General features: G+C 47.8%; 1 protein-coding gene across 9 annotated transcripts in view; it reads left to right on the top strand.

Annotated features, from left to right (window-relative positions):
• The window catches only part of SUSD1 (sushi domain containing 1), a 100,201-nt gene extending 85,691 nt beyond the window's left edge, over window positions 1-14,510 (top strand). For 4 of the 9 annotated variants that reach the window (XM_077817785.1, XM_077817783.1, XM_077817784.1 and 1 more), the window contains 3 exons: window positions 400-439; window positions 4,460-4,553; window positions 13,304-14,510. In XM_077817785.1, the coding sequence (XP_077673911.1) occupies window positions 400-439; window positions 4,460-4,553; window positions 13,304-13,439 (270 nt within the window). In that variant the 3' untranslated portion in view covers window positions 13,440-14,510. Of the gene's footprint in view, window positions 1-399; window positions 440-3,678; window positions 3,847-4,459; window positions 4,554-13,303 lie in introns of those variants that run through there. The other 5 variants (XR_013346236.1, XR_013346238.1, XR_013346237.1 and 2 more) reach the window with 5 other exon arrangements.
• The last annotated feature ends 758 nt before the right edge of the window (window positions 14,511-15,268 follow it).

The raw sequence follows: 15,268 nt of genomic DNA, 5'->3' as shown, positions 1-15,268 counted from the left end.
TGAGTGACCATGTAATTAAACACTGTATAGGAATCTGTATATGCAAATAGGGGGCAGAGTTAAGGCTGCAAATGCAACGCTAACTTTGGTATTTCCCAACTTTTTGAAAGCTTAACCATGCAACTTTATAGCCCTCGCCCTGTAGGGTTTTTAGGTATCCATTCTTTTCTGTCCAAAAGATGAGAGCTAGACTTTCCTCAAACCTTTCTCTTTAATCTTATCTTTATAGCCTGGAGCCTTCTCAGGAAAGCTTGGTGATCTAGCAAAACCATAGGAATCCATTCCCACTGTAATACATTTAAATGTTTCTTGTCTGAATGCCTTTGCTGATGGTGTAGGCTTGTTGATAAAATACATCTCCTGGGAAAATAGTGACACTGGTTATGTTTTCCCTTCCAGGTGAGGACACAATCTTGTGCAGTTTGGGCACAAATTGAAGGTAAGGCAGTTTTTCATCTAATGAGAAAACAGAAGTTGTCGTTGCATTGCCTGGCTATATCTTGGCATAAAACTAACAATTTCTGTGGCTTTTGTTTAATTCCCTGCTAGCAATGAAGTCCAGTGGAGCATTACAAAGGTTAGATCAGGGTTTCTCAACTTCTGGGTTAGGACCCAAAATTGGGTCGCCAGAATGTTTCAAAGGGTCGTGTGGTAGCTGCTGTCCCACAGGGCTGGCTGGGCTCACCTCCCTTCTCCAGGCACTGCAAACTCTGGGGTCCTAGCGCCACTCAGGTTTGGCCCAGCCATCATGATGATGATGGGAGTCCAGGTAGGCCAAATTTGAGTGAGTGGCAATGCAACCCCATGAGCCAGGTCACAACTCCACTCACACAAATTTGGTCCAGTCAGGGGGGCGGGGCCAAATCTGCGTGGCACTGCAACCCGGAGGCTCCATCGCCTGAAGCAGAGAGCTAAGCCCAGCCAGCTTGGGGGGAGGGGGGCAGGGCCCAACCAAAACCACCCCAGGACCTTCACCCTCAGACTATTTACTGGGTCGCGACAGGCCATAAACATTTTACAAATGGGCCTGCTCCAGCTGCTGTACTCCTCCAATCTGCTGACCTCCTACTCAGGCCAATAGATGGGGAGAACATTGCTGGAATTCTCAGCAGCTATACGGGTGGGCTATGTTGGACAACATTAGTGCATTGAACAAACGGGTGAAAATGAAAACACCAAACAAGAAACATAAAATAGTGTATTTTCTGCTCTTCAAAATGTCTGAACCCTTCAATTACTGTTTCTCCAGTACAGTTACTGGCGAACTGGCCTGTTTCTCCAGTTTATGTTAAAGGATGAAACAAGGAAATTATCCTCATAGTCCTATCTCCCAGGAATGAAAGGGCAGGCTAGTAGCAAGTGCTACGGAGAGATGGTGACTGGCATCACCTGTTATTTGAGTGCCTGTAAAAGCAGTCTCTCCCCTGAGGAGATTCAGGCCTCCTCCTCCAGCTACTTGATGATATGGCTGTTTCTTGTCTGTTGCGTCTCAAGCAGCCAGTGCTGATAAGGAGAAAAGCAAAGAAAATAAAAGAATACTTACTTGTCTCTGGATTCTCCAAACGAGAAATCTCTTTGGGTAAAAGGAATTCAGAAAAGCAAAGCAAACTTGTTTCTTCCTTCTCTCGCTCTGAAATTGAGGGAGGAGGATTTGAGTTCCTCACTTGCCTTCTTGGTAGAAGATTAATCAGGGAATTTTAATGCAGACAAATTATTTAACTAAATGAGTCGCTAAAGCTCTGGAATTCTCATTCTTCTCTGGTGTACTTTGTCCAGGGAAAGCTATATTTTGTGAAGTATGAAAGCTTTTATGCCTGGTGTAGAGTAGAATCTAAGAGGCAGAAATATCCCAAAAATTCTGACTGGTGGTTTTGGTCTGTCAGTACCTAGTAAGACAGAATTATTGCTGGAGAATGCAGAGTTGTAGCCATGTTGGTCCCCGGATATTAGAGAGACAAAGTGGGTGAGGTAATATCTTTTATTGGACTTCTGCTGGTGAGAGAGACAAGCTTTTGAGCTTACACAGAGCTCTTCTCTCATTGCTGGAGTGACACTGCTAAAACCCAATTTTTAGACAGGATAAAATTTCCATTTTCTTCCTTTTAGTCAGGCCCCTTCACAATTATTCTATTTCTAAAAATACTGTATTTTCAGGGGCATCATATGTTTGTTTGTTTGTTTTTGTCTTGGACACTTTTACCTTTTCTCCCTTCTCTTCTTGAAGGAATTCTTTCTTGCCACACTTAAGATCCTCTGCAGGCCAGCAATAGCCTCTGCAGCTCTGGCTCTCAGAAACTCAGCCAGCTTCAGGGATATGGCAGCTGTGGCGGCTGCCTGTTTTTCGAAAGAGTATTTTTCCTGTTGGTAAGAGCTGCAAAATAACTAGAGGTAGCAGAAGCTTTTGCACCAGAAAGGTTTTTTGATGAAAAATTCTGTGTTAATCAAAATGTGTAGAAAAACCTGTCTGGTTTTGATAACATTTTGTTTAGGGGAAAAAACCTAAAATGAAGTGTTTCAGCAACATTGAAACGTCCCGTTTTTGACTGGAATGTTTCTATTTGTTTGTTTCTAAACAAACTTTTTGAAATTAAATTAATAGATTTTTACATTAAAATATTAATTTTTAAAAGATTAAGATCAAAACAAAATGCTGCTACCAAAACTTTTTTTTTTTTTTTTTAAATTTTGTTTCATGGGAAATTTCAGAATGGCTTCTTTTTCTACTATTTCACAATGGGGACAGTTTTTTGAAATTGTGGAATTTCCCATGACATGGAAATCTGGTTCCTGCTAAATACTAAAAATACCTATGCAACCACAGAAAACTACCCCTTTCTCATATCTCTGTCTTCTGTCCACTCCTAGAATACTGCTACAACCCTCTGGCGTGCAGCTGGATTTTTCTCTTTGGGAGGGGGCAAAGAAGAATTGGAAGATGGGTGTGGGAATGGAGCTTGTACTTCCACTCTGACTCCACTTCCCCCTAGATAGGTCAGTCTTCCATGGCCTTCCTGGATCTTGTACAACTTGAAAGGCTGTGAGAATTTTTGAGAAGCTGAGTTCTTTAAGGAGTGCTTCTTCATTCCATTTGCAAAACAGAGGAAGATCTAGACATTCAATAAAACCACGGCTATTTAGACCAGATTTCTCTCTGGCAGAGGCCTTCTAGTGAGGCTTTGATTATCATCCGATAAATTGCTGTAATAAAGAGTGCTAGAGCAATGATGGAAATAGGCTTCCAGCCTTATAATTAAAAGTGGTCTGAATCAAATCAGAATGTAGTGATTTTAACTAAAATATAATAATACACAGGGGTGAAAAGATTTTTTTTTTGTCGTGTTAGTCTGTTCCATGGATTTTTGATTTTTATATATGAAAACTGGTTTGTGATGAAGTAAAGGTTTATGTATTTTCTTAAGTTCTGACCAAAATTGAACATGTATGGAGGCTGATCAAATACTGCACATAAGATCTTAAAACCCTGATTCTGAAATTATCACTGGTAGTTATTTTCCATGACTACAAGTAAACACTATGACTGCAGACCCTGACCTTGCAGTCACACATGTGAGTAAATGGAACTGCGCATGTGCATAAAATTACTCCTACACCTAAGTATTTTCAGCACCAGGGCCATAATTCATGAGGTGCATATTGTTGTTTCTTGTGCATGTCTAGAAAATAAGAAGTGGCTCATGCAGTCAGAGCAAAGAGTTATTTGCATCATTTGGACAGAGCTGACTCCTGAAAAGTTTGGTAACAAATGACCGCTCCTTCACACTTCTTTCTTCTGAAATACCATGATGGGGAAATGGCTTACTCTTATCCTGACTGAAAACTTTACAGGCCAGTCATTTATGTATTTATATGCAGATTATTCATTCCTCTTCTCCTCAGACACATGCCATTTTTAGTTTACCCTCCTCTCCCAGTTCTCAGGAACACAAATATTTGAGGGATTTCTTCATATGCTGCAGCAGTCTGTTCTCCCCAGGTGTGATTCCGAGGTGTTCATATTGCTGTAGTTACCATCCTAAAAAAGGAAATAGTACCCAGATTGCAAGAATTTGGAAGAGAGGAGTTGAGCCATTTGATGACGGATTGGTTATTAGCACCGGAGCCACCCTAGTCTTATGACTTTGACTGAAACAGATGATGATGTTAGAGGAAAAGGATCTTGATTTACTTTGACTATCAAAAGCTTTAAAAAAAAGGGGAGGTGGAGAGCAGGAAAGTAATAGACAGGAAAATGTAATCTCTTTTGAGAAATATACCATTAATCTAATTTCTTCAGCTGGCTGCTGGCCATTGGATGTTCAGCTCAATTACTGCTTGATGGAGCAATAAATCCAGAGTAAGAGTTTAACTTTGATTTAGGTAGTGAATCACAAGACACTGCTGAACCATGGTGACATTTTTGGTATTTGTTGTCTTGAACTGTTTGATGTTTTCTTTTCAGATTTATCACCCACTCTGCAACATATGACTCTTACTGGATTAGGGTCAGTCACTGCTATCTGCCTTATACTGTTCTTGTCCTTCTTGGCAGCACGGTATGTTACATTAACTATTAACTTAAATTTGTAGCTCTTTTGGCGGGGAGGGGTTACATATTTTGTTTATCAACCAGTCTTTCTCAACCAGCCTCCTTTGTTTAGGGCTTATCAGGGGGTAAGAAGCTACATGAGGAGTTCCCCACCTTCCCTGTGCTGTGAGAGATCCTTTCATTGAACGGACTAGCTGATAAAGTACAAGCCCAAGCCCGTTTATCCTCAAAGTTTTGCGGGGAGCATCAGCAAAAATGGGGGTTCATCTAACTAGAAGAGGGAATGGGAAAGCAGTTCTCATCAAAGATTAAGATCAGAGCGGTGTCAGCTGAATGGCGGATAGATAAATGGTGCTGTTCTGAGAATGAAGTAGCCATGCTTCATGGAAACACTGCTGCCCCTTCCATACCTATGGCCTATTGGTACACCTACAGCCGTCACCATTAAAAACATCCTGATTTTGTTGTAAGGAACCATCCAAAGGAATAGTAAAACTCAGTTGCTTATTAGAGGTGGGCCTTTAATGAAAGGTTGAACAAAAATTATGGTAAAATCTTGGGAGATTGTTAAAGTGGTTGCTTGGAACATGGGCTGGAGATGGGCTTTCATGCAAATACAGTAGCGTTAAAACTGCCCTTCTTCCAAGGCAAAACACATTATTTTGTTCTGTAATCCTGTGGGGCAGGGGGAGGTTTATGGATAAAATGCTCCTTAATAAAAATTTAATTGTAGCTCTAAATATATCTTTGCCCAACCCTTTTTCTCTCTGGAATTTGCCATTCTTCTCACTTATGTATCACATGAGAGGCCAGTTGCTGGCGATTTCTGTGTGGTGAGATACAGCGCTCTGATCAATTAAGCTGCTTATTTGGCATTCAGAAATAGAATGGCATGAGAGAGAGTTTCATTTCATAAAGAGATGGGGAGCAGAAGGGAGAGGGATTATTTGGGGTTGGCTACGTTTTAATTAGATTCTTGTGATCTAAATTCCACAGCAAAGGTTCCAAAGCCTGGCTGTGCTCTTGGCAGTATTTCAGGAGGAAAGCGATAGCTACGTTCCCTTGGCAGCAAAGCATTATGATGAACTTCACTGCAGGTTTTTTAATGTTTTTGGAAAAGGGTGTTGGGCCTAAACCAATCTTCCAGGTAAACTGGGCTAGAATCATTTCCAGGATCTGTGCTGCCTTCTGACAGCAGGGCCACTTGCAGCAGAGAGTCAACCCAAGCGGTGTTGTGGCAGAACGAGGAGTCAGCAGGTGTCTCTCCACCGGGGCAGTGGACCAGAGTAGGTCAAGGGAGCTGGAGAATCCCCTGACGTTCCCTGAGCAGCCTGTTTTCGTGAGGCCCCTGGCAGAGGTTGAGGCTGGCCCTTTCCCAAAGGAATGTCTGAGAGGGACAGAGAGTGGAAACCCCATATCCCTTCTGTCCTGGATACCCTCCCCACCTCTGGGTATAACAGTCCCCATGTTCATGGGTACCAAATATCCCTACTTTTTGTAAGTATCTGTCTACTACATTGTCTATCTCCTGGGAGAAAATCAAACACTAGGATTGGGCACAGTAACGAGGTTTCTACTTTGAGTGCTTGCTCATGTTGATTCCATTCTAGGTGGGCGCGCTGTCAGAGATTTTTGCCTTAGAGGTACCCGTAGGGCCAGTTGTGGTGCCCTCCAGCCTGCCGTGCTCATGCCAGGGTATATCAGATGCCGCCGGCACATGCCCTCTCAGTTCCTTCTTACCCCCGTGGTGATCATCAGAGTGCCTCTCTTGCTTGGCAAGAGCTAGCGGTTTCTTCCATTGGACTTCGGGCCTTCGGGCCTCTGTTTGATTGTTGTTAGTGTTAAGTAGTTGTTAAATGCTAGTTGACCGATAGCTAAGGTCCCAGCAAGGACTTTGCCACAAATGAGGCATGCCCCGAGCTCCCAGGTTTAAGCCCTGCTCTGTCTGTGGCAGGCCTATGCCTGTGAGTGACCCCCACGACAGCTGCCTTAAGTGCTTGAGCGAGTCACACATCAAGGCGCATTGCCGGATCTGTAAGAACTTTCGGCCTCGCGCCCAGAAGGAGACGGACGTTCGCCTCAGGGTCCTCCTGTTGTAGTCCACTCTGTGCCCGGCTTCCGAGCCCTCTACGCAGGCCACACCAAGTACTTCGGCCTCCGTGCGCAGCCTGTCTCCGGAGGTGAAGAAGCGCTCGCTGGCACTGAGCAAGAAGGCCCAGGGGTCATCTGGTAGAGGACCCGGGCCTGCCTGTCAGCTTTCTCTGGAGCAGCGCGAGCGTGCCTCTGCGACTGGGGCTATTAGCCCTCTTAAAGGTCTGTCACTGGCTCTGGTGGGTGGTATGGGACCCACGATCCTGCCTACACTGTCGTCATCCCAAGCCCAGACGCAGAGAGAGCACAGGTCTCCACCTGCTCCAGTGATGTCTCCGGTGCACAGGACCAGGCTAAGGCTCCCCGAGAGGGCAAGCCAGCCGTTAAGATCCCTGCAGGGGCGGGGAGAGCCATCAGTCGCTGGATAAGCAATCCTGTGGCAGGTCACAACCATGTCATCAGTTGCCCAAACTCTCTCCCCGGCCACTGAGATGTTATTCCCCAGTGCGGGGTTGACGCTTCCCATATTATGACTGACATCGTTCTCCCTCTTCCCGATCTGCTTCTAGGTGTCGGTCTGGGTTGCCGGCGCTGTGGGACTCCTCCCCCTTGTGTTACCGGTCTCCGTGGCATCATTCCCCCCGACACCGATCTCCCCAGCACTGGGACCATTCTCCTCAGTATAGCCACTGGTCACGTACTCCTGGCCACTTACGTCCTGGCGCTCGCCAGTAGCCATGACCAGCAAGCAAACCCAGGCATTGACGGCTCCTGCCTGGTTGCTGGAGGGTGGTTCCTCTGGCATGGAGGCCCAGTTCAGCCCATCGCCTCAGTCTCCACAACGGGATTGGGCACCAGAAACTTCTCTGCCGTCCACAGTACCGCAGTGGCAGCAAGGCCAGTGGCCAACACAGAGGCTGTATTGGGGAGCATGGGGCATTCTGGTGATGGCAATGCCCCCTTTGCAGCACGCTTCAGTAGCCACTTTGGAGCAGAGATTGACGGCCCCACGGACCCAGTACTGGAAGCTCGCTCTGAGGTCAGGGTGGAGGATCCAGTGCCCACACCCAAACCTCCCTCTCCAACGGCTGCCAAGCCCTCAGCACCTCCACCAGCAGCCACGGCCTCTTCCCTGGACGAGTCGGTTGCAGGACCTTCCAGGGCCAGCCCCCTGGGTAACTTTAAGGAACATCAAGCCCTTCTCAGGCGGGTGGCTGAGAACTTGGGCCTGGAAGTACAGGAGATGGCGAAGCAGGAGGTCATCCTTTTCAATGTCGTCTCTGCTTCCACACCTGCCCAGATTGCCCTACCTGTACATGACGGGGTCCTTAAGATTGCTAAGGATCTGTGGCAGATCCCATCCACCATCCCGCCCACCCTGAAATGGGCTGAGAAAAAGTACTTTGTGCCGGCCAGAGGTTTTGAGTACCTGTATACCCACTCTCCCCCAGGCTTGCTGGTGGTGTTGGCAGCCAACGATTAGGACAAGCGGGTCCCCACCGCCTCTGCCCCAAGAACAAAGAAGCCAAAAAACTTGATATATTTGGCAGAAAAATGTATTCAACAGCCAGTTTACAATTCCGGGTGGCGAACCATCAGTCCCTGCTGGGCTGCTATAATTTTAACCTCTGGGAGAGCCTCCAGAAGGTCCAGGACTCCCTTCCTCAGGGTCAGGCTCAGGGGTTTGGCACTCTGGTAGAGGAAGGTACAGCTGTAGCCAGATGCTCCCTGCAAATGGCATGGGATGTGGCAGACTCGGCAGCAAGGGTGGTCGCATCGGCAGTGGTTATGTGACGCAGCTCTTGGCTCCAAGCAGCAGGCCTCTCCCAGGAGATGCACATTCAGGCTACCCTTCACTGGTTGGGTATGCACACCCTGCAGTCTGCCAGAAAACCATTCTGGCCTCCGCCCCCATCGCGGCCTTGGCAAGCCCAGCGGGGATCTGCAAGGAGAAGGGACACGGCTGGGTTTAGCCATCGCCGCCCTACCTCCTCTCACTCGCCAGCCCAGCCCGGACCTGCTAAGAACCTTGGGGGCTAAAAGCGATCGTTTTGAGGGTGCGTTCGAGAGCGACGCCCCAGTCATCCGGACAGATCCTGCCCATCCTTTCCTGAACCGCCTTTCCTCTGTACCGCTCAGTCTGGTCGCGGCTTACCTCGGACCGCTGGGTCCTGGACATAGTAGCTTGGGGCGAAACACTGCAGTTTTTGGGTACCCCTCATTCCCGCCCCCCTGCTTCCCCGTCCCTTTTCAGGGACCCTTCTCACGAGCAACTCCTGGTCCAGGAGGTCGACAAACTCCTGCAGTTGGGGGCTGTAGAGGCAGTTCCTCGGGACATGAAAGGCAGAGGATTCTACTCCCAATACTTCCTAATCCCCAAGGCCAAGGGGGGTCTCAGATCCATCCTGGACCTGCATGGCCTCAACAGGTCTCTCAAGAAGTTGAAGTTCTGAATGACCTCCCCGGCCTCCATTATCCCCTCTCTGGATCCGGGGGACTGGTACGCGGTTCTCGACTTAAAGGATGCTTACTTCCATGTATACATATTCCCAGGACACAGACGGTTCCTGTGTTTCATCGTGGCAGGGCACCACTTCCAGTTCACGGCGCTACCTTTTGGCCTGTCCTCGGCCCCCAGGATGTTCACGGAATGTGTGGCACTGGTAGCTGCTTATCTCAGATGTCGCGGGGGTCCAGATCTTTCCATATCTCGACGACTGGCTCATCAAGGGCAGGTCTCTGGGACAGGTGCAGAGAGGTCTCAATCTGGTACGCTGCACCTGCATGATCTGGGCCTGTTAATAGACACAGAAAAGTCCACGTTAACGCCGGTCTAGTGCATAGAGTTTATCGGTGTGGTTCTTGATTCCATGTGAGCTCACATGAAGAGACATCCGATCACCACAGCCCACACTTGCCTGCGCCTGATGGGCCACATGGCAGCATGCACATACATGGTCAGGCATGCCTGGCTTCATCTATGACCCCTGCAAACGTTGCTGGCAACGGTCTACCTTCCCAGCAGGCACCCCCTGGACCGAACGGTCACGGTGCCGGACCGCGTCCTCTCATCCTTGAACTGGTGGCTAGAGCCCAAGTCAGTGCTGCGGGGAGTTCCCTTTGTGTCCCCATCACTGTTGCTCACCCTGGTCTCGGACATGTCCGATCTGGGCTGGGGAGCCCACCTGGGCGAGCTTAGCCCCCCAGGTCACTGAATGCAGCAAGACATAACTTTTCAGATCAATGTCAGAGAGCTCAAGGTGATGCGCCTGGCCTGCCAGGCGTTTTTGCCCCCACCTGAAAGGCAAGGTGGAGCAGATCCTCACAGACAACACAGCCACGATGTATTATATCAACAGGCAGGGCGGCACCAGGTCCTCAGCCCTGTGTCAAGAGGCACTCAGCCTCTGGGACCTTTGTGTGCAGAACGCCATCCACCTGGTGGCCGCTCACCTACCTGGAGCCAGAAACGTCCTGGCAGATCGCCTCAGTAGGGCCTTCTCCTCTCACCACGAGTGGTCCCTCCATCCAGAGGTGGGCAGCCTGATCTTCCAACGGTGGGGGACCTCCCAGGTGGACCTGTTTGCATCAAGGCATGTTCTGTTCCCCATACAGCAGGGACAAGGGTTCCCTGTCAGACGACTTCCTGATCCTGTGGTCAGGAACGCTGCTGTTCGCCTTCCCGCCGGTGCCGCTTATCCACAGAGTCCTGCTAATGGTGAAGCAAGACAAAGCATTGGTCATTTTCATAGCCCCGGTGCGGCCTTGCCAGCTCTGGTTCGGCATGCTGCTGAGTCTTTCAGTGGCCAACCCACTGCAGTTACCTCTCTCACTGGATCTGCTATCCCAGAACCACAGCAATCTGCTGCACCTGACGGCGTGGGTGCTCCGTGGCTAAGCACGGACGGAGCGGGAGTGCTCCGCGGCAGTCCAACAGGTCCTGCTGGGCTGCAGGAAGTTTTCCACCAGGGCCACCTAGGTGGCAAAGTGGAAACGCTTCGCATGTTGGACCTTGGACAAAAGCGTTCTTCCTGAGGAGGCCTCGCTGCAGGACATCCTGGACTATTTGCTGCATCTGAAGCTCCAGGGCTTGTCGCTGTCTTCAGTCAAGGTACACCTGGCTGCCATTTCTGTGTTCCACCCTCCGTTTCATGGCAAGTCAGTCTTTGCCCATCCCAGGACAGTGTGGTTCCTGAACAGGCTAGAGTGCCTCGACCCGAGACCCAGTTCCCCTGTAGGGCCTGAATCTGGTGCTGTCAAAGCTCATGGGCCCTCCTTTTGAACCCCTAGCTTCCTGCTCCCTCCTGCTCCTTTCCTGGAAGGTGTCCTCCTCAGTCGCTATAACGTCGGCCCGGCAGGTGTCCGAGATCAGGGCACTCACGTCAGAGCCACCTTATATGGTCTTCTACAAGGACAAGGTCCAGATGCACCCACATCCGGCTTTTCTGCCCAAGGTTGTTTCCCAGTTCCACACGGACCAGGACATTTACTTACTGGTCCTCTGTCCGAAGCCTCACGCATCAGATGAGGAGTGCGGGCTGCATATGCTGGACGTCAGACGGGCGCTGGCCTTCTGCGTCGATAGAATATGGCCGTTCCGTAAGTCAACGCAATCGTTCGTTGCTGTCGTGGACAGGATGAAGGTCTGCGCGGTGTCTGCCCAGAGAATTTCATCTTGACTCCCGGCGTGCATCTGCCATTGCTACGAGCTGGCAACAGTGCCCCCGCCAGTGATCATGATGGCTCATTGCACCAGAGGCCGCCACCTAGTCCTCGGTCCATACGTTCGCGTCGCCCTACGCGCTGACCCAGTGGGCGGGAGACGACGCTGGCTTCGGCAGAGCTGTGCTGCAAGCTGTGTGACGGTGAACTCCGAGGCCGCCTCCGTTGATGTGGCTGGCGAACCACCTCGAATGGAATCGACATGAGCAAGCACTCGAAGAAGGAAAAATGGTTACCTACCTTTCGTAACTGTTCTTCACGATGTGTGGCTCATCTCCATTCCATTACCCACCCTCCTGCCCCTCTCTTGGGGTTGTCGGCAAGAAGGAACTGAGAGGGCGTGGGTCGGCGGTGCCTGATAAACCGCGGTGTGAATGCAGCAGGCTAGAGGGCACCACAGCTGGCCCTACGGGGACCACTAAGGGAAAAATCTCCGACGGCCGCGCAGACACCTAGAATGGAATGGACACGAGCAACACATCTCGAAGAACAACAGTTACGAAAGGCAGGTAATCGTTTTTTCAACAATTGCCGTCGAATGCTTGGTCCTTCCTCTCTGCTAAGACGGAGCAGGTCAGCTTGAGGCAGAGAGAGTCTGCCACAGCTGTAACCCTTGTATTTTGCTGTCCGTGCAGCAATAGAAGCAGTGAAAGCATACCAGGGCTGGCTAATTTCATATAGCAAATGAGCGTTTTGTGTGATTTTTTTTTTCTGTCGCTAGCCTTCATTTGATGTTGGTGTAGGCCTGGCTTGACATAAGTAACTTGCGTCATTTCTTAGTGGGTGTAATTGAGAAGGTTATTTGTAGGAAGGTTAAGTTGTAAACAGGGGCTTGACAAACAATATGTTGGAGTGAGGATGTCTGTGCTAGCTAAAATAAGCAGCAACACCTGGATGTTAGGGACTGTTGGCAAGATAAACACAGAATATAACATGTGAACAGCACATGGACAGAGCATGCTGTACAGGCTGCAAGTAACCAAGCCAAGCCAAAAATGTGTGTGGTGTAAAGAATTGCAAATGCAATTTGATGTGTAAATATACATAAAGGAAGAGTTTGTGTAAATTTGGATGTGTGGTACCCCGTATACCTATCTCCTATGCTTGAGTCTGATCAACTCAGCATAGCTTTGCTGTATGCCAAGTAAAGGAACCTGAGTGACTAAATCCAGAGTGGAACTGAAGTGTTCTCCCAGAACTGGACAAGGGGTTCTGGAAATGGTGTCAGAGGGAATCCCACCAGTTGGGTTATTATTTCTGTGGCTTCTAACACCAGAGAAAGCTCCCTTTTAATGTAGGCCAGCATAATCATGTAAGTGCTGAGTGGCTTGGGTGTCTGAATGACCGAATGACAGCGGACCAGGTTTTGAATTCATATTGAAAGCTGCTTATTGACTTCACTGGGGCTGTTCATCTGAATAACTTCTCACCCCTGGCAGTAAATGCTTTCCAAATCTGGCTCAGGAAGAGAGCTTGAACGCTGAGGTGTTTTACAGCCATAGAGAATATATACCTTATTTTTTCAAAAATAACTTTAAAATATGCATTCGCCCAAATTTGCTTAATAGAATTTCCTGTACTTCCCTCACCTCCATCTGTTACTCACTCCTGACATTGGGCTTCTCATAAGGACATAGACGTTCAGTGGCAAGACTGCAGCACTCCTGTAAGCTGGGTTTGTACCTGAGCTCTGTCGGTGCCAAGGCTAAACTAGGGCCGTGCTCTTTACAGGACATTTCCACGCTTAGAGTACGCTCCTTCTAATACTATACAATAGTAGGAAAGTTTAGCATTTGTATAGTGCCTCCCATCTTCAGAGCTGTATAGAAACCTTCTTGCCTGTTTATCTTCTAAATAGAAACTAGTTCTCCTGTAAGTTCTGTGCTTGAATTCTTATTTGTATATTTGTTTACCTAGATTTTTTTTTCCTTTCTCCCTCACCAGTTCTTATCTCCACAGCACAGTTCATGTACCTCCAGCTGCACTGGCCAAAGGAGTATCCTATGAGACTACCATGGATGCTGCAGGAGTGGGGATTGCATCATCTTTCCTAGAGATTGAAAGTGTCTCTCTTCTGTAATGCGTTCATCCCCCATTTGCCTGGAAGACAGAAGGAGAGAGAATCTAGAATCTGTTTGTTACATCAATACTGCACTGCCATTTACTGTATCTGCACACCCTACACCAACGACTACATGAACAGTTGGAAAGTGAGACGCTCAGACATTCCTTGATTTTTTTCATTACTTTTAGCGCAGTTTAGGACTTTCACCAAGGTGTGTATGTCAGAAAAAACACACAAGGACATTTCCAAGCCTCTAGGTACAGGCCAAAGGCTTTTAACCCTCCTAGAAATGTGGGTACCTGGTATAACAGCTGTCTTGGAGCATGTTGTTGAAGTTAGTAATATATAGTTCAAATGAAAGAACAAAATTCTTTTAAGGCCAGACAGTGTTCTGATACCCTTCCAATGAGTAAACTTTACTCCATGAATGGTCCCATTGATTTCAATGGGATTACTCAAGGAGCAAATTGGTATTTGAAAATGAATTAGGTCCATAATCTGTTTTAGAATGTGAGAGAACACTAGCCCCATCCCCCACAAGATAAAACCAAAAAGCAGCTGTTGCATGACCAAATAGAAAGCTCAATCAATTAAAAGTAAGTTTAGCTTCAGTAAAAAGTTTTAAAGTGTTCTAGAGTTGAATAACTGCACTTAAATGTGTGTTACCAAACAGATGTGTTCAGGAGGTATTATGGATGACTGCAAATAACCTACAGAATACTACATGCCCCTATAAAACATTGACATAAGTGCAGTGTGCTAATCAACTGGGCAACATTAATGGTTTGTGGGTTTTTTTTAAATAAGGAGCTTCAGCTATAATTTATTTCATGTCTATACTTCTGTCATAATTTACAGCTGTGGAGAATCATGAAGATCACATGTTGTTTAATGTAACATCTGGTTAATGTAACCTGATATGGATAAAATTAGCCAATTTGCTGTGATGCGTTCAGGATTAGTGAATTTTTCCTGTATAAGAAAGTTTCAAGGACTTTTGATTTTACTTCAGTTCCTGTTCAGTAGTCACTCCAGAATGATAGCAAAATCATGCTAACTAGTGAAATAAAAAGATCTTGGTTTTTAGCCCTGTGTTGTCTTGTTTTTCCAAGTTATGACTGGTTTTGGTTGATGTTTGCTTCTGTACTCTGTATCAGGGTGTACATTAATCTTTTTGTTTGTTTTCATATGTTTCTGGCCATTCTTTGCAGGTTGTTTTATGTTTAGTCACACTATCTCCAATTTCGGTTGTGCTGTTTTTTAGCACTAAAAGAGGTTATTTTAAAATGTAAAGTATTACAGACTTCAGGAGTCTGTTGCTACTGGCTGAGGCAAACTGCAATTGAAAATGACATGGGAACCTTTTTATTCTCAGCTTGTGGATAGTGGTGCATTTTCTACTCCTGCGGGCATTCTGCGCCAAAAAATTAAAAATTCTGGGCAAAATATTTTAAAATTCTGCAAATTTTATTTGTCAAATAAATGTGGAGGCTCCAGCATGGCATTTGGGAGCACAGGCCAATGGCTGCACAAAGATGGGAGATCACTATGCAGCTCCCGACCCCAGGACATGGACTCAGCACCCAATCCTGATACAGCACAAAGATCAGGCCTGCCCCAGAAACACCCCAGGGCCCTGCCCCTCCATGCCACATGCACCAGGTGTGAGCAGGCAGGCTCAGCAAGACAGGATCCTAGTGTGGAGGGGTTTAGTGTGGGGGGATTCAGGTGTGGGTTGAGAGGGTTCTGTGTGGGGCAAGCTGGGTGCGGGCAGCTCAGTGGAGGATCCGGGTGTGGGGGAGATCTGGATGTGCAGAGGCTTGTTGGGGGGGTTCTGGGTGCAA

Source organism: Eretmochelys imbricata, chromosome 5, assembly GCF_965152235.1.
Source record: "Eretmochelys imbricata isolate rEreImb1 chromosome 5, rEreImb1.hap1, whole genome shotgun sequence".
Taxonomy (NCBI): domain Eukaryota; kingdom Metazoa; phylum Chordata; order Testudines; family Cheloniidae; genus Eretmochelys; species Eretmochelys imbricata.
This window is presented reverse-complemented; position numbering and strand designations above follow the sequence as displayed.